The sequence below is a fragment of the Chrysochloris asiatica genome, unplaced genomic scaffold, assembly GCF_000296735.1.
Source record: "Chrysochloris asiatica unplaced genomic scaffold, ChrAsi1.0 scaffold00085, whole genome shotgun sequence".
NCBI lineage: Eukaryota > Metazoa > Chordata > Mammalia > Afrosoricida > Chrysochloridae > Chrysochloris > Chrysochloris asiatica.
This window is the reverse complement of record NW_006408603.1, coordinates 1,355,676-1,375,838: the sequence shown is the minus strand read 5'-3', so window position 1 is coordinate 1,375,838 and position 20,163 is coordinate 1,355,676. Positions and strand designations below refer to the sequence as shown.

Genomic DNA, 20,163 nt, shown 5'->3' with positions numbered 1-20,163 from the left:
TTTTTATCATGAAGCCACTAAAGTGAATTCAAACTATCAACCTTCGGGTTAGTGTTGTTGTTAGCTACTGAGTCAATTCCGACTCATGGTGAGCACACATGTATGCAGAGTAGAACCGCTCCACAGGGTTTGCAAGGATGTGCATATGGAAGCTTGATTTGTGTCATATCAGCATTGTTTGTTATAGTCCTACACTGAAAACAATTCAAATGTCCATCAACTATAGACTAGGTAAGTAAATTGTGGTACATTCTCAAAATGGAATGTTGCTCTTGTTAGGTGCTGTCAAGTCAGAGTGACTCCATATAGGGTTTCCAAGGAGCAACTGGTGGGTTTGAACCACCAACCTTGTGGTTGACAGTCCAGTGCTTAGCTTACAGTGCTAGATCAGGACTCCTCACAATGGAATACTATATTGCAATAAGAATGAACAAACTAGTGTTATACATAAAAACATGAATGAATCTTACTGACACAATGTTGAGCAAAAGAAGCCTGATCAACATAATGCACACAATACTGGAATGCTAACGACACTAAACACAAGATTAGTGGTTCAAACACACCAGGCACTCTTGGATACCCTTTACAGGGTCACTATGAGTCAGAACTGACCTGACAGCACACAACAATATAATTTACATCAAGTTTAAAACTAGACGAAACTGGTGAGTGGGGAAGAAAACACTGATTAGGAGGAGGCATGGTTGGGCTTCTGGAGTGTTGCCATGTTTCAATTCCATTCCATTGGTTACACAAATGCGTACTTTGAGACAATTCACTGAGATATACATTTTAGTACGGGCACTTCCCTATATATATGTGGTGTTAGATCTGAAAAAATTTTAAGTTAATCCAAAGTAGTTGTTGTGTTTGACTTAAAAAACACAAACAAAAAACCCATTGTATTACAGTATTTTTCTCACATAATAAAAAGGTGGTAACATGTTATTTACATTACTGACAACTTCAGCACTCTTAAAAATTAGGTATTTTTATTCGCTAGTGTACCAATCTTTACTATTCTATAGGTAGAATTTTTTATAGTTGTAAACTAAAGTTCAGAACAGTTTATTTTTTCTATTAACAATCATTTTTCATATTGCTACATAGACTAATAAACTGTAATTGCCATGGTTTATACCATTCTATGGAATTCTGGTATGGCGCTGGAGGATAAACACTCGACTACAAGGTCGGTTTGAACCACAAGGCCGGTGGTTCAAACTCACCAGCTGCTTCTAGGAAACCCTATACAAGGTAGCTATGAGTTGGAACCAACTCAACGGCACTTAACAAAAACAACATACCTTTCTATCAGCTTAATATGCCAGACTTTACTTTCTCCCCTATTGTTACTTTCCCCCACAAGTTTGTAAATAGTTTTCTAAGTAATTTTCAGTCTACATCATACGCATGTGCTTTAACAGTACATATACTGGAATGATACAGAATTAGATTAGCATGGTCCCTGCACAAAGATGACATGTAAATTCGTGCAGTGTTCCATATTTAGAGTCCTGGTGTGGTGCTGTAGGATAAGCACTGGACTAGTTTAAACACGGTTGCTTTAACAGCTGACAGTAACAAAAAAAATACCATCCTCATGCATATCTTGCTTTATCATTTTTAAAATGATTTTCCTGTGATATAATCCCAGGAGTAAAAATAATAAGTCAAAGGACATTTACTTCGAGACCATTGTGTGCCAACTACAATATGAGGTACTTCATTACTAATCATTATGAAAACGTGCCAGGTAATTATGATTACACCCATCATTACATAACTACCAAATTTCATCATTAGACAACTGCCAAATCACACCATTACATAACTGCTAACCCACTGAGAACTATGGCCTTAACCATCACAGCCAGTGTTACTCTTACTTTGCACCTCAGTACCTGGTGTGGCGCTGTGGGGTTAATGCTCCAGACTGCAAAGCCATTTGAACTGCAAGGTTGGCTGTTCAAACTCACCAGCTACTCCTTAGAAACCCTATACAGTGTCGCTATGGGTCAGAACTGAGTAGATGGTACTTAACAACAACAACATACGTTACTGCTAGAGGCAAGTCACAGAAGTGCAAAACAGTTAGATAGTAGATTTTTTTACTATTGTTCCAAGTGTGGAGTGTCAGATATAGTCATTAAGTGAGAAGTAGATATATTCTAGTTTTACAGATAACGAAATTGAGGGTCAGAAAGTTTTAGCAAATTTCTCAGTCACAAAGCTAGTAAGTACAGATCTAAAACTGAATCAGAATCAGCACACCTCCAAAGCCTGGTCTCTGTCATCTGTGGCACACTACTTATATGCCATGAATTGCCAACTTGCTTTCCTCTTTTACCACACCATTGCTAGGACTAAATATTTGTATTATTTTTAATATATGAATAGCTGAAAGTGGTAACTGTTCTTTTAACTCTTTTCTTTCATATCAAAAGGCTGAATGCATCCCATGTTGATAGATTTTTATTGTAATCCTTTGTGAAATAATTTTTTCAATGATCAGGAGTGAATGAGCTGTCAGCCATATCATATACAAGTAGTATAGTTCTCTCATCTCACCTCTTCAATGGGTAGGTCCTGAAGTTGTGGTAAGGAGCAAGACAGGATTCCAATCAGGAATGGAGTAGGTGAGCACACGATGTCGATCATAGATACTGGCAGAACTGGGATGTAGGTATGTTGCCATGTGAATGGGTACAGTGCAGCTACCACGGCATGACCACATTTTGACAAGGTGCTAGCCACAAGAGAAAGCAAATGGTGTCACAGACCAAGGAATACACAGAAGGCCATTTAGATATTATGTTTCAAAAGATTATAAATCAGTACCTGTTAATGATTACAGATTAAAAACTGTGATTACATATTAATTTTTAACATTCTTTTAATGAACTGTCTACTAAAAAATTTTAATCTCAACCCAACTCTTTGCTACACTTATGTTAAAAATCAGTGTGCACTTAGTAAAGCAATATCAATTTTGAACAGCATTTAAGCAAAATGCATTTTGAAAAGTAAATTAATTGTGCCTCAAAAAAGTAATTGTTACAGCCTAATGCTTTTGGAATTATCCATATGCTATTTGGAATTATCCATATCACTATTTAATCCATGCCACTTTTCTACTTCATAGATGAGAGGCTGATCCTACATTTTTTCTAATATGACCAAAGAGCAAGTAAAAACATCAGTGCGAAAAGTAAAACTGTCTACTTATTTCTCACCTTAGGCTGTTAGCAACAAAGATTACTCTCCGCTCCAAAAGGAGAGAGGCACAGACTCGGATGAGATGACATACGCTTAGGCACTTAAAAAGACATTCAAAATCAACGTGTTCCAGTCGAGAATCCAGTGGTCGGCAAAGTTCAATAGACTGAAATGCAAGAATTTGGATAAGGGGAACTGAAGTTGAAAGAGACTCTAATGACAACACTAGTAGATTTTGTCATTAAAAAAAAAACAAAACAAAGATAAGTAAATAAATAGGGTTTGTTACAAAGAGGTTGTGAAGTTACAGTTCCCAAACCCAGTGCTTCATTTTTTTTGTAAATTTCTGATAAATTATTTTATTCCATCTGTCAATGGTATGTATAATCTTCATTTATCACACTGAAACGATCAATTTATGCAAGCTAGAAAGCTGCTGGCTCCTGGGTTTAGGATCAACTATTTTATAAACCAATTGGGTATTCTGCAGTGCTTTCTGGGATTAAAACATATTCTTCCGTTTTGGAAAAGGAAGCATGTTGTAAGGCTTCTGGAAACCCTGCCTTTAAGTATGATTTTTGTGGAAATTACCAAGCCTGTTTTCTGGAGCCTACCAAATTTTCTCAAAATCCACTAACTTACCCCATCTTCAGCCCCAGGGAGGTAGCTTTTGACTGTGATGGTGCGTCCAGGAGCTGGAAAAGGAGCTTCCATGACACTTCGCATGAATGGGTGAACGAGGGCTGGAGACATTTCTCTTCTCTTCGCAACTTCATCCAAAATCTAAATACCCAAAATATGTTATTATATTTTGGATTTAATTTAAAAATATAAAAGTATTCTATTGAAGGAACTGCAAATGGGTTGGTGCACAAACTTGCAAGTGACACCAATGTAAGATAGAAAAGCTTCTACAACCAATATTCATTCAAGGCATCACATCTCTCTCAGGTATTGTTGTAGTCCCAAGAAAAGCTTTTAAAATAATTCATTGACGTTTTTAGGAACCCCTTTTCATTCCTGTAAGGACTTGAGACATGGCAAGGGCATTGACAATGATATCCTACAATTTAGGGTCTAGGAAACATAGAGGACACAAGATAAAGCTTCAGGTTATGTCCTTCAAGCTGACAGTTTTAGCCACCCAAATGAGGAAGAGCAGCTGAATTAGAGATCTAAATTTACATGTTTATGTCTGGTGTTCCTAATTAGCTAACAGGGAACCTTTTGTAAGGTCTATGCCACTAACTTACTGTTACGTGGTACAGGCAGTTTGTGATTGGCTCCTAACCTAAAGGCTGGCAGTTTGAACCCATCCAGTAGCTCTGAAAGAAAGCCCTGTCAAACTGCTTCTGTAACGATTTCAGCCAAGAAAACCCTGTAAAGCAGTTGTACTTTGCATTCATGGGACAGCCATGAGCCAGGTTCAACTCAATAGCAACAGTGTTGGTTTGGGGTTTTAGAAACAAAAATGTCTTCAGAGCCCTTTTCTTTTCACAGAGTCCACTCTTCACTCACCTTTGAAAAGAGGTTGAAGCAGCCTAAGCGACTAACCATGCAGTATACCTCAGGGAGTCGTTTTCCTTTACCTTCTGGCTAAAAGGAAAAACCAACAGAACAAAAAATCAAGTAACACAAGTGTTTACTAATGTGGACTATTAATATTCTTTTAAGTACAAAGAAGAAGCCCAGGCTTTTAGTCTCATCAAATACAGAGAAGAAAAGATGGGAGGATGCTGAAGATGATACAGGTAGTCAGTCACTGACCACTCAGGTGGGACTGTAGGGTCAGCACTGGACTGCGAAACACAAGGCCAGGGGCTCAAGCCCATCAGCCGCTCCTTGGAAACCCTGTACAGGGTCACTATGAGATGGAACTAACTCGATTGCACTTTACAACAACAGTGCCTGACTTAAGATGTATTCAAGTTAGGACAAACTGCACTTACCATGGTCTTTTTTTGTACATTCTATCATTAGTAATATGTACAATACACAATACTACGCTGTATAACTGGCTGATGGTATCATTCTCAGATGTTTACCTGCAGATGCTTATGCAATGTTTCCAACTCCCATTGATTAAGATTAGATTTATAAAAATTCTGATAATAAAAGGCATTAATATGTAATATGAAGAGTTAAAAAAAAAAAAAGAAGCAGTACTCAATTTGCATCAAAACTGACTTAACTACAGAGTTATCAGAATGGAACTCCATTGTGAAGTTGGGGACTACCTATAACGTGATCAATTCAAGATTTAGTGGAAATGTGAGGAGCCTATGTAAGAAGAAATCCTCAATATGCGTGTCTGAAACCTTCCTGATTGACTCACTGCAATCCAGTCCTTAAATCTACCCAGACTGCTATTTAGGCACTATGGCAGCAGTTTCTTTCTCTATCACAAACAGAGATGCATAAATAAAATCATACCCTTCTATTTAGAAGTGCTCATGGCTAAATCCTACCTTGCTCTTACTGTTTATAGTTAATGTTGTTATTGTTAAGTGCTGTTGAATAGGTTCTGACTCATACCAACCCTGTATAGGATTTCTGAGGAGCAGCTGGTAGGTTTGAACCAGCCACCTTGCAGTTTGAACTGATCTTGCGGTCTGGTGCTTCTTAAATACACAGATTACTAAGTAGCCTTCAAGTTTATTTAGAGATAAAGTTTCTGAACTTCCTAATCTGAACCCCACTGTTCCTTAACAGCATTCCTGATAGCTTAAGTCTGTTACTTACCAAGAGCTTCTTACAGTAACCAAACCACCGGCTCCCATCTTCACCAGTCAAGACAAAGGAAAAAGTTTCACTGGGGGAAAAAAAGTTGATAATTATTTTGAAATCCAAACACTATGACAATCTTCATGGAGAAAGAAACATCGAAACTTGGGTCCAACAACAGTTATTTTATGTTCTAAGAAAGAGCATCAAAAAGTTTGTGGAAGAATGGAATTAAAAGACAATGAAATTTTCCATGAACTTTTGGGGTGCCTTTATATTATAGTTATTGTGAGTCACATTCAACCTCAAGGAGAATGCCCAGGGCTGAAGAATATCTCATCTTGGATAGGATTAAGAAAACAGATAATATATGAGCTGTTGGTTCTACTGCCTACCTTTGCTTTCTTAATTATTCACTTTAGCTGTTAATTAGTTCTATTTTCCTTTTATTGAATGTTCAATATAGTCAAACATATGGGTAAGTTATAAAAGATTTGGATAAGCCATTTTTCCCTTCCAAATTCTCATACAATTTTGTACTGAGTATCCGCAAGTATAGAGCAGAAATAAGCAAAGGATTATATTCTTAATATATAAAAATTAATAGGAAAAATATCAAATCTTCATTAGAAACATGAGCAATAAGCATTCACAGATAATTTACAAAAAGAAACAAACTTAATCATCAAAGAAATCTAAATATGAACAATGCATTTATGTGTCTGTTGTTGTTGCTATGTGCCGTGGAGTTGGTTCCAACTCACAGTGACCCTGTACAGGGTTTCTGAGGCTGTAAATCTTTATGGGAGCAGAAAGCCTCATCTTTCTCCTGTTGGAACAGCTGGTAGTTTCAAACTGCTGACCCTGAGGTTAGTAGCCTGATTCATAACCACTAGTTGACAAAATAAAGATGGGAAGACAATATGCCAAAATAGCTACAGTGATTATCTTTGTGCAACATTCAAGTAATTCATCTCTGTGAATTACTTAGTATGGCCCTTCTAGCTATAGTCTTTGTATCTCACACTAAATTACTGGATTTTGTCATTGTCAAGTTGGTTCCCACTCATAGCAACCCTGAGTAGCTGGTGGGTTTGAACTGTCAACCTTATGGTTCACAGTCCAGTGCTGATCATACAGAGCCAGACCAGGAGTCTATGCAAATGTGGGGTACTTGTGGCGCACCAAGGGGATTGGATAGTTTGCTAATAATGTAAACAAGGGAAATGACACCCTTGTGGGCTAAGAGTGTGCAAATGCAGTGTATGGAGTCCTAACAAGGGGACTGCTTAGTTTTATCCTCCTGCTATGCTTAAAATGAGCCATTCCTGTTCTAAACCTCCTTGATCTAGGACACAAAGAGCTGTGATGCCAGAGACAGCAAGAGATGAGGAGAAACAGTGGGTAGAAAGGCCGTGACAGCAGAACCAGCAGACCTGTACGAGACAGAGCAGTGGGATTCATGGTCCACGGAGTGAGAAAACGGAATGTCTTCAGCAGGAGACTTGTTGGCTGAGTGGCAAGCTTCCAGGCACTTATCTAGGAAGCTAGGTTTGCCAACCCACAGAACTAGAACTGGCTACCTTCAGGCTGAGGCTTACTGGTGGAACAGGGTGACTCTAAGCACATAATTGGAAGAACTAAAAAAACTTTGTAACACTTGCTCAAGTAGGAGACAAAGCATGGGACTGTATGGTTGAAAGGCTGAGGGGCAGAGAAAGGCGTGTCTGTAGGCACAGCTAAAAGGAAGCTGTCCTGATTGTAGAATTGTATCCTGAGCATTCCTGATTCTAAATTATATATGACCTGTTACTTCCTTAACAAACCCATAACTGAGTATTGTCTGTGAGTTCTGTGCGGCTATTTCAAAGAATGATCAAACCCACCTGAAAAGTAGAGAACGCCATGGGAGATGTGGCTGGTGTCAGAACTGGTAAAGAAAGAGCACAGAGGCCTGTCTGACCTCCATCTCACAGGAATCAGCTTTGGACCAATGCTGATGGCGATTCTCCTTCTCCCCACTTATGTGCCCTTTTTGCACTTTGGGTATTAAGATGACCCATGATTTCCAATTTCTACTTTTAACTCTACATTGTCCAAATACCAGAGTAAATAAAAAATTATCCATACCCTGGTTATATTAAAACACCCATCCACATCCACAGCTGATGACTCAAACAGACGAGTGGCAGTGGATTTATTTGACAAATCATTTGCAAATCAGCCATGGTTCTGCCTATGCAATAATCCACAAAAGACTTGGGTTTCATAAAGTTTGTGAGAGATGGGTACCAAAACAACTCACGGAAGAGCATAAACAGAAACATTTGGACATCTGCAAACAAAATTTAGACCGATACTCAGAGAAAGGTAAAAGTTTCTTTCAAAAAATTGTTACTGGTGATAAAATATGGATTCATCACTATGAGCCTGAGAGTAAATGGCAGAATATGGAATGGAAACATCCTCAATCACCAACCAAGAAAAAGTTCAAAAGTCAACCTTCATGTGAAAAAGTGATGCTTAAATAGTTTTCTGAGATTCTCAAGGGCTAGTATAGGAACACTACCAAAAAAAGGTTCAACTATCAACAGTGCTCATTATTGTGAGATGCTCACTGAAGAGCTGACGCCTAAACTTTGGATTAAATGCAGAGGACTACAGTCCAAGGGAGTTGTGATCTTGCATGACACTGCATGTCCAAACATTTCTGCCCACACTGTTGGCAATCTGCAATTACTTTGTTTTGAGGTGTTAAAAATATCCTCCCTATAGTCCTGATTTTGCGTCATTGGACTTTCACTTGTTTGGTACCCTGAAAGCAGTCCTTGGAAGACAAAGATTCACTTCTGATGAAGAAGTAAAGACAGCGGTACATTCATGGCCCGAAACTCAGCCTAAAACATTTTTAAATTAGGGAATACGAAAGCTTGTTGAAAGATGAACCAAGTAGTGAAAAGCTGGGTGACTATGTCAAAAACTTATGTATTTGTCTCTTCTACAATTTGAGTAAAATAAATGCTACAGCTAGAGTGCGGCTAATTTTTGACTCACGTTCGTGTCTACAGCTTGTTAGAGAAAAAAAGACAAAATAGATCATGCAGGCCAATGTGAAGGGAGAGGTTAACAGACAGGATAAGAGATCAGGATTCATAGCTAAAAGATGAGTGTGGCAATCTTGCCAAACTGGTTCTGAAGCAGTCTGAAATCAACGTGATGTTGAAGGGCAGAGCCACTTAGACAACAGTTGAGGCTTTCATCCAGCAGTTCATCAGCATGGGAGAAGGTTCACATCATCAAAGTTTTGAGTCTTAAGTAGAATCATCAATAATTACTATTTTGAAAAAAGCAATTATCTACTTACAACAAGATTCAGAGATGGTAAGAGCTTAATAATTAAAAATGGTAATTTCCTCTAGCTCCTGGGAACGGAAGAAATTTTCACCACTTTCCCTTCTAAATATACCAACCCAAATCTACTTTTCTCCCCCTGTATTCACCAAACAGGAACCTCCCTTTGTACAAGTTCTACAGGAAACCACACAATCCAGACTGTGGCTTTTTAAACAAACTTGAAGAAACAAAATGCAGACACTGTTGTTTTACCACTGTTTGCAGGTAGTTTCAATAACCAAATTGTTTTTCATTTTCTGTCCACTTCGAACTATTTCTGGTTGTATGTAAAGTGGAACTATGTTTCTTGAAGAACTGACAGCCAAAGAGACTCTCAAACATGCTTTCCTTCTGACACTGAAATTATTCAGTGTTTTTCTTCTTTTGAGCCCCACATAGGAAGTGTTCTAAATCTGTTTCTTCCTTTCCTCCCACTGCATCCTTGCCCTGCCATAGTGTTCACCTGAGAGTCACTGCTGGCTTTGCCCATTTCTCAAATATTCTGACTCTACATTTGCAGTTCCAACAAACAAAATTCAGATAAAGCAACCCATTTACCTCTTGAGTTCTGAGGTTGGCATCCAATCCTTTGAATCAGGAAAACAAAATTTCGGGATAACTTTGAGCCTCTCCTCAGTATCTTTGGATTGCTTAAAACCATGATCACCCTGAAAAAGAGAATACTATAGTTGACTATTATTCTATGTAAGTTGAGAATAGAAAGGAAAAAAATTCAGCATGGTCTCAGAAACTGTGTGGTCTCTAATACGCCCAAGTAGCCATTCCAGCATGGTTTTGATTAACAAAACCGGAAGGCCAGGGTCTGGTTATCACTAAAGATGCACTGAAGATGTTACAAAGAATTAACAATCCTATTTTTACATAGAAATGGTACCTGTGGAAAGCCTATACTCTGGCATAAGAGAGATGACTAGAAATATTTTCTTATCTAGACATAAGACTCTTAATTTAAAATTGGCACATTAATGAAAACCCAATATTCTCATGAATCGTAAGACAAAAATATAATAATAATAAATCCAAATCCATTCTATAATATACTGATAGCAAACTCAGCTCAAGATACTCTCTGATCAAAGCCCAAAGATTTGAAAGAATCACATTTAAAAGATATATGTGATTTAGAAAAGTTAACTATTTTTTGAATCTCTCCATCTGTAATAATTTCCCTTAGCATATAACCTTTGCTATGTAATTACTTACTGGTTAGTGACTTCCTGTAAAATTTTAGCATGAAAGACCTTTTTGTAGAAGTCCAGTATTGTACTTTAAAAGGCAGTTTAAAGTTAGTTAAACCAGAAGATATTTAAAAATAACTATGGCCTGTTCTACTTTAAAACAAACAAATAGTCTATCATACTGCTTTCAAAATGCCTATTAATAAAGATGCTCTATTGTTTAACTCAATTTCTAAAATAAAACATGAAGCCATCTGTGTTACTTGAGTACCCAGATTGAAAAGAAAAAAGGACACGAGTGGATGTAGAAAAACCCCGTATCTTTCAATTCCATATTTCTAGGAGTGTTTTGAAGGCCCCTTGTACACTAACACATTTTTATACTGATAAATGATTCACGATCATTTCAGTTTCCACACAGTAGAATCAATGGAGGCTCTTCCCCTCCCTTTCTTAAGGGTGCCTGGGGCACTAAGATGCTGAATCACTTACCTAACAAGATCCCTGAGTCATTGGCAGAGTCAGCTAGGTTCTTATCTGGGCTGTGCTGAAAACAGATTCAACCTCAAAATTTCCCTCTCCAAATGTAAGACTAATCAAAAACAAGAAAGAAAGAAAAAAAAAAAGCAGCTCCTCTTGACTGGAAAATCTGATTACTCAAGACTAACTAAATCTCATTGTTGTAGACGTAGGGTACTGTTTGCTGTGACATGCTTTCAGGCCACACTGAGGATTCTGATAAGAAATGTGTTGATTCATACACTTTGAGAGCACTGTTCTTCTTTGTGGAACCTATGCAGGACATGTCTCTTAGATCCCAGGACAAATGTGCTTCACTAGCTTTCTAAGTGAAACATGTCACACAGGGATCATAAACCCAAAGTTTGAAATGGGCAGATAAATGAGAGAAGTGGTCCAAATAGTATGGTGGAGAGTGAGTGCATGTCTTCATATAAATGGATTACTCCTTAACTTGTTACATAATTTGCAGAGCACAGTGCAAAATGAAAATGTGGGGCCTTTGCTTTAAAAATAAGTGCCATTAAATACAAAATAGAAAACTATCCTTTCTTCTGTAGTTTTTCTCTGGATTCATAATCAGGTTTTCATTAGCTATTTAAAAGATGTGCTCCCACAAGCACAAGGATACTTGGAGGATGGGTGCAGATCCTCACAAACACCCAGAAGACCCAGAGATGTAATACACAGGCAGTCCAACAGTTTGGTTTCCCCTCCAGCCAGTTTTAGAACTGAATGGGGGTGGGAAAGTTGAGTAAGGCATCTCTCCTTTCCACAGACCTGCCACACAAACCGATAGCATCTGGGTGCCCCTCAAGAGACTGCAACTACTATAATAAAGCTAAAATGCACTTTTTTATCTGGATTGGGTTGGTTGAGGGGCTTCCCCGCCTCCCACTGAACACTCCATGGCACTGCCAGCCCAGGCAGAGAGGATCACTTGCTTGGCCTTGCTGCAATGTGGGATTGTTTGATATAGGCCCTTCCCTTGACTACTCTCAGGAGGAGGGACTAGGGGTGGTAGGAACCACTGACCAGGGATGCAAGAAGGAGGCTGGTCAGAGCATGGAACACCAGGGGGCAAAGGAAAGGTTAGCTAGAGGACTCATCCTGGGAAGGTAGTAGGAGTTGAAAACACATGAGAACCGAGGCTTTAAGACCAATTGTTCTATCAGGCGTCACTTACAAAACATAGATTCAAATATAAAATTAATAATTTTGAGATGGTGATTTGTTGTTGTTGTTTGTTAAGTACCGTCGAGTTGGTTCCAACTCATAATAACAACCTTATATAGGGTCTCCAACAACATTGCAGTTAGCAGTCTAGTGCTTATCTTACAGTGCCACACCAGGACTCCACACCAGATGGTAACAACAGAGCATTAAACCCCGAGCCAAGTCCTCCTGAGAGTGGAGTCCTGTGTGAGCATACTGGTGATATGCCCATGAAGCCACTCCTGCTCCTTAATCAGCTCCCCTCAACTGTTGCCAATCAGTAATGTAGTTCAGGTTTTGACACTCCAATCATTTTTTCAATGAAAGGCAAAAAGAGAGATTTTTGTGTGGAAAATTATTTTAAAACACTAGCAACAAAATTTACTATTATTATAATTTTTTACACAGTCTCTACAAAGTTCAGAGTCACATGTTATAAACTGTGAAACTGTTTTTGTTGTTAAGTCTGTGCAGTCAGTCTGACTCATAGGGACTCTGTCTAGGCTTCCTAAGGAGCGGGTTGGTGAGTTTAAGCCACCACGTTGGGGTTAGCAGTTCCATGCTTATTCTACAATGCCAAACAAGAGACCAAAAAGATCTTTCCCAGCTGTAACTCAGTACTTAGCTTGAGCAAATGGTGGTAGTGGTGGTTCTGTGCCGTGAAGGTGGTTCTGACTCATAGCAACCTGGGTAGGGTTTCCGAGGTTGGAAATTTTTATGGGAACAGAAAGCCTCAGTTTTCTCCCATGGAATAGTCGGTAGATTTGAACAGCAGACCTTGCAGTAAGCTATCCATCTCATAATCCACTATGTTACTGGGAGGGTTCCTTAGCTCTAGCAAATAGTCAGTATTTAATAAGTTGTTGTTGTACTTGATGGTTAAATGAATGAATGGAAAGGTTGTTTGAAAAACGTAGAGCAAAACTAGATAATTTTGTTAATAAAAAAACAACAAAACATTTATTGTGTGCTTACTATGTGCTAGGAATTCCACTGCCTGTTGCCATTGATTCCAACTCATAGTGATACTGAGACAGAGCGGAATTGCTCCACAGGGTTTCCAAGACTGTAAGTCTTCATGAAAGCAGACTGCCATGTCTTTTTATTACAACCTTCCAATAAGCAGCTAAGTGCTTAACTACTGTGTCACCATTAAGTACTATATACATATGTGTATGTGTGTGTGTGTGTATTTGTATATTGTTTGTTTGTTGTTAAGTGCTGTTGAGTCAGTATAGGGTTGGGTTTCTGAGGAGCGGCTGGTGAGCTTGAACCGCCAACCATGTGGTTCAATCCCACTTTGCAGTCCAGCACATTAACCCACAGCGCCACACTAGGACACTCTCTCACTCTCTATATATATTTACATATATATGTTGTTGTTAGGTGCTGTAGAGTCAGTACTGACTCGTAGTGGCCCTGTGTACAACAGAACGAAATAATGCCTGATCCTGGGCCAACCTAACTATAGTTGCCACGCTTGAGCCCACTGATGCTGCCACTTTGCCATCCCATCTCGCTGGGAGTCTTCCTTTTTTTCTCTGACCCTCCACCTTACTAAACATGATATCCTTCTCCAGCGACTGGTCCCTCCTGACAATACATATATGTCTTTAATTCTTCACTAATAATAGATAACTTTTATGCTGCTTATATGACAGACAGTTTTAGGTGCCTTATATAATTAATCCCAAAACAACTTCAAGAGGTAGACATTATTATTATCCCCATTTTACAAATGAAGAAACTGAGGCACACAGAGGGGTTCAGCAACTACTAAAAAACACAAGAGCTAGGAAGTGGCAGATGCAGAGGGTTGTCCTAGAGATCATGCTCTAACAAAAGCCCAATCAAACTCATTGCCATCGAGTTGATTCTGACTTACAAAGACCCAACAGGGCAGGGTATGGCGCTGGACTACAATCCATACGGTCAGAGGTTCAAACCCATCAGCCACTCTTTGAAAAGCCTGTACAGGGTCACTATGAGTCGGAATAGACTCAACGGGATTTAACAAGGACAAAGTAGAACTGACCCATAGGGTTTCTGAAGCTGTAATCTTTGCAGAAAGCAGACTGCCACATCTTTTTCCCATGGAGTCACTTGTGGATTTGAGCCGTCGACGTCCCTTAACCACTGTACCACCAGGGCTCTTTCCATGTTCTAAACCACTCTAATCATGCCTAAGCCTGATTCTGCCTCATTTACTATTCCTCTTATCAAAGCTTTGTACCACACTTAAAACAAAAAAAGGGAAAAAAGCAGCAACCTGGAGAATGAGCTTGTTTTTTTTTGTTTTTGCAGCTCATGTCTGACATTTACCAAATCCTGTAAGTACAGTACTGGTAAAAACTGGTTGAGTTCACAATAAACATGAAAAGAGATAACAGAAACATGAAGAGACACAGGAACGTTCCAGAACGCCTCTTGGCCTTGTTGTACCTACCTTGCTAGGGAACTGTTGTATGATTTGGGGGATATAGCTTTTTTCTGATGGCTTCTTCTCTAGAGACACAACCACAAAAAGCTCAAACAGCTGCTGCTCCTGTAATTCAATAAGGTCCCGCTCCAAGGTCTGGTAGTGAGGATTCCTCTTGGAAGCCTGCTGCAGTTGTGCTAAGCGCTTGTGGCGATCTGTAATGAAATTATGGAGCAGTGTTTTTCCTTCCTCACCTAGAGGTCATGACCCACGCAGGATTAATCCTCACATAGCTACTGTTGAATGCATGTTGACTAACCAATTTTTACCACACAGACATGCCTCTTCAGGCTTTGGCATACTTGAGAATGAGCGCAGACCTTCATAGGCACCAAGTCAGTCATGGGACTGACAATCCATGTCCCAACTGGATTGCATGGACTATGTGCCACTACACATTCTAAGGTTTAACACCAGAACATATGGGAAACCACATGGGAAACACCAGGAAAAAAGCACTGGATTGGCAACAGATGCCACTGTTAGAACCATGAAATCATGGGCGGGGGCTGGAGAGTAAAACAACAGTCCCACAGAGGGTAAGTACATAAATTGGTGAGTTTGATAAAATTAAAATAAAACTAGTCTCACATTAAAAACTGTCCTTTCTCCTTCTCTCTTTGGTATATGTTTACTAATAACAGATATATGCTGATATCAATAAACTTGCTAATACAAAAGGAAAAACACTGGATAGGGTGAAGACATCTATTAAAAGGACATTCCGCAAAAGAATAAATTATGGAAATATACTATTTAGGCAGCATATAGCAATGCTCAAATCATCTATCCTCTATATCCTCACTTATCTCTATATTCTGAACAACTGGGGGCAGTCTTCACTAAAGGAAACTGCACTTGCAAAAGAAATAGTGTATGTGTCATTCTGAACCAGTGACTGAAAGACTCACCCTTTGACTAATTGGTTTCTTTGTGAGATAGGGTGAATTCTGCCCCAAATGAAGTTATATTACAGATTAAAAAGTTAAGAACACTTAAAAAATACATGTAAGAGTAAATGTCCCTTATGATTCCTCAGAATTATCCAGTACACTTACTGCTCGAGGCAAAGCCTTACTTAGTCCCAAAGGGCTGAGTTCAATGCAAGAAAATTTTAAGGACTCTTTCTTGGTACTAACAGTACTAAATTAGTCATCTTTACACATGTAGGACAAGCTTGACAATGATTTCAGTTTCATCTTCAGCTAGGCTACAGAATTAAATACCTGAAGCAATTCAGGCCAGTGACAGGAGCACAAAACTTGTTAGTCATAAGATTCGTGTCAGACTTAGCCCATTCTCCGCTCTGATTGTTTAACTCTCCTACTTTGTACTATGCTTCAAATGTCAGTCAGTTCAATAGGAACTAAATGACCAGCTGTGAAAAGTCATTTAATAAACGATATAGAACACCAAATACAGCCAGAATTGCATGGCACTACTTCACATATTCTAACAGAAAGCAAACAGTGCAATAATTTGGCATGTAAGTGCCTATAAGAAACATAAATATTTTCTTGCTCAATGTTAGAAATATCCGAGTTACTTTAATGATTACACTTGAGTGACTATGAAAAATCAGATATTTAATACTTAGTATTTGTCTCAGAGGATGATTCACATACTCTGTTTTGGCTGCCTGTAGACGACAGCACATATGTCTGAACATGCAGATCTGTGCCACTCCCCAAAGAACATTCCATCCCAAGAATCATGCTGGTTTATTTGACTCCACTAGGAGAGGGATTTGAATGCTGTCAAACATCTGACAGTGCACTGTTTAGAGCCTCAAATATCAGCATATTCTGAAAACCAAGAAATTAGTTATGAATGAAACTTCATTTAAAGAAAACCTGCTTAATCATAAAGGTAGGTGTCACTCCACCCATAACCACAATAATCACGTGAAAGGGAGCAGCCCCACTGACTCACTCACTCTTTGGCAGATACTCAGCATCACTTTCGTTCCCACTGGTTTCACCTGAAAAGAGAGAAAGAATTTCCATTTGTATTGTCCAAAAGTACAAAGTAGTTGAGGATGAGAACAATGCAGAGCCTTCCACAAATGTGAAATAAGAAGCAGACTGAACCTTTTGCCAAATCACTTAGTTTTATCAGGTTAGGGCATGTTTTAAAAGAAAATGGTAGTGGTGGTAATTGTATGCCAGCGAGTCAGTTCCAACTCATAGTGAGTGATCCTGTATAGGGTTTCCAGGGCTATAAATCTTTAGAGGAGCAGAAAGCCTCATCTTTCTCCCACAGAGAGGCTGATAGATTGAAACTACTGACCTTTCATTTAGCAACCCAACATGTAACCAACTCTGCTATCAGGGCTTCTTCTAAAAGAGAATAAAAGACTCCAATCCAAAAAGAAAAGACTTCATTCCATCTTCTTCCACATTCCATTTAGTTCCCCTCTCAGCTTTAACTATAGAAATTAATAGCGCTTTCAAACTAGCTTTAAGAATGCGAGTCGAGTCCATGGTGGACCACATATCTGTTTCTACATTCATACTTTTGTTCTTTTTCCTAAATAAGACCTATCAAAGGTAGAAGAACATCAAGCTAGATAAACAAAAGTCTGAGCACTGACCAATCTAAGAGCTGAGACTAGTAGGAAAATGTGAAAGCTGAGAGATTACCAAATAAGTTTATGAAGTAACACTATTATATCCTCCACGATCCTTCTAACTCTGGCCTAAACTGACCTTTCTTTTACTCTTAATTTTTAACAGTATCCACACTGGCATTGAGCAGGTCTTATTTTCCAATCAGGTTTTAAGTATACTGAATATAAGGGGTTATGTTTTTACATGGAATTTACTTTGTACCACTAGATCTAGCATGCTGGATACACAGACCATTTGCCCCTCTCTTTACCCAATGAAAAGTATTTTTTCAACAAATGAATTAAGTATTTCTAGATTAAGTCTGAACAGCTAAAGTAAAAAAACAAACAAATTAATGCAAAGAAAGGGAAAATCTTTAAATTTATCAGGAAAAAACACAGTTCAAGTGTCATAAATAAAAATAAAAATATATTCAAATCTGTTATTGTCATTCAGTGCCACTGAGTTGGTTCTGACTCATAGCGATCCTACATAGGGTTTCCAAGGAGCAGCTGGTGAGTCTGAACTTCTGACCTTGCAGTTAGCAGTCCAGTGCTTATCCTACAACACCACACCAGGACTCCACATGTAAGTTTAGTTACACAAAACTGTAATACATATAAAATTTCTACCTAACAAAATTTAGTATCATTAATAAATTCTGAAGGTGAACAATAAACTGGGAAAATATTTGTAATATATATTGTAGATAAAAGGTTAAGTTTCCTAACATTCAAAAGCTATTACAAATTATTAAGAAAAAGATAGCTCAGAAGAAAAATGGATAAAGAATAAGACTAAGCAATTCAGGAAAAGATACAATTTGTTGAGAAACATGAAAAATGTCCAAATTCATAAATAGAGAAATGTAAATGGAAACAATAAACAATATAAAAATGTTCATCCATTATATTGGCAAAAACATGAAAAAGTTTGATAAAACACACTACTTGTAAAGATTACAGGGAAAGAGTCATTGTAAAATACTGTGGGTATAAGCTATTATCATCGTTTTGTAAAAGGATCTTATAAAAATCTTTCAGTTAGACTTTTAAATGTATTATGTTCTTTAAGTCCACTTCTAGGGATTTAGTCTTTAGGTATATCTTTTAGGGAGCAAATAAATAAGCAAAAGCATTCATGTTGTGAAGAAACAAAAAAATATGTAAACAATTTATCCACAGATTAGAAACAACCAAACTATATCCCAGCTAAATAAAATTTCTTTCAAATTCATACAGTGAAATATGTCATGGCTATTGGTGTCCTGGTGCAGCTCTGTAGAATCAGCACTGGACTGCTAATCACAAGGTCTGTGGCTCAAACCCACCAGCTGCTTCTTGGAAACCTTGTACAAGGTTGCTATGAGTCAGAACTGACTCAACAGCACTTTACAACAACAACAATTGGATCTCTATGCTTTGATATTGAAAGAACTCCAAAATACATTGTTTTTGTTTTTTAAATAAAGCAAGGTATAACAAATCTATTTGTGTAAAAATGTACTGTATTTGCATGTGCATAAAATATTCTGGGAGCAGTGGGAGGAAGTTTTGGCTCTTCATTTTACCTTGTAATTATATTGTTGCAATTTCGTATTGTGCTCATTTAAATTTTATAGTAAGGGCCAAAAGAACATGCAAAGAAATGCGGTCTCTTCATAATATATGTAGAAAGGTACAAGAGAGGTATTATAGAAAACATAATTAAATACAGTTTATGGATCAGCACTAGACTGCGAACCATAGGGTCGGCAGTTCAAACCCACCAGCAGCTCCTGGGAAGCCCTACACTGGGTCACTATTGAGTCGGAACTAACTCAGTGTCATTTAACAACAACAACAATATAGTTTTTATAATTTCAAATTAACTACCATGCCAGAAAAATTATATTGGGGCTATAAACCATTCTCTGTCAGGACAGACTATAAGTTCCTTACTTCTATTATTATTCCTAGCACAGCTGTTATATCCCATCAAGTAGATTCCAGCTGTGGTAGCACTACATGCCAGAGTAGAACTACCCCATAAAGTTTCCTAGCCTTTCATTTTTAAGGGAGCAGATCATCAGGGAGCAGCTGATGGGTTCCAACCTTTTGGTTAGTAGCCAAGCACTGCACCATTTCACCATGAGAGTTGCTATCCATAGAACAAGCTATCTCTTAATAGTTTAAGAAGTGTCTGAGAAGAAAGAAAAGAAAGAGGAAAGACAAAACAACTAGGAAAGATCTTGTACAAGATCATTTAAGTGGTTTTCTTATATTTACATCAAAGGTTTTGATGATCTGCATTACAGGGCACAGTTAAGTTTATGAGCCAAAGGAAAATCTGTTGATAATCTGCACAGATTAAAAAACACTTGAGTATCTTTTTTGTGTGTGTCATATATGCATTTTTGAATTTTTTACTGTGGTAAAAACATACACAAAAAATTTGCCAAGTCAACAATTTTTACATGTATTATTCAGTGAAATTGATTACTTTCTTAATGTTTACAACCATTATCACTATCCTTTTCTGAATTGGGTGTTCCTTTTTATATGACTTCAAGACACAAAATTATAAAGACAGAACTGAACAAGGGTAATAAATAATTTTGTAACACCTGATACTTGAAAGTCAAAAAATATTTCGGTTGGGATATAGTCAGTAGATCCTACCATGTGCTGACAGAGTAGGTAAATATACTAATCTAGTTCTACTAGGTATTGTTCATATATAGACAAAAAGTTTAGGGGGAGAACTTAAACCCTGAGCATGAAGTCAGGAGATTCTCAGGCATGAGAGAAACGCCTGTGGTCTT

At 38.1% G+C, this 20,163-nt stretch overlaps 1 protein-coding gene across 2 annotated transcripts in view; it reads right to left on the bottom strand.

Moving 5' to 3' along the window:
* Positions 1–20,163, bottom strand: part of DENND2C (DENN/MADD domain containing 2C) — a 65,433-nt gene that overhangs the window by 21,868 nt on the left and 23,402 nt on the right. For both annotated transcript variants that reach the window (XM_006865881.1, XM_006865882.1), the window contains 8 exons: positions 16,688–16,732; positions 14,719–14,906; positions 9,898–10,007; positions 5,965–6,034; positions 4,741–4,818; positions 3,865–4,005; positions 3,240–3,388; positions 2,575–2,752 (listed from right to left, as the gene is read on the bottom strand). In XM_006865881.1, coding sequence (XP_006865943.1) covers positions 2,575–2,752; positions 3,240–3,388; positions 3,865–4,005; positions 4,741–4,818; positions 5,965–6,034; positions 9,898–10,007; positions 14,719–14,906; positions 16,688–16,732 — 959 coding nt within the window. The remainder of the gene's footprint in view (positions 1–2,574; positions 2,753–3,239; positions 3,389–3,864; positions 4,006–4,740; positions 4,819–5,964; positions 6,035–9,897; positions 10,008–14,718; positions 14,907–16,687; positions 16,733–20,163) is intronic.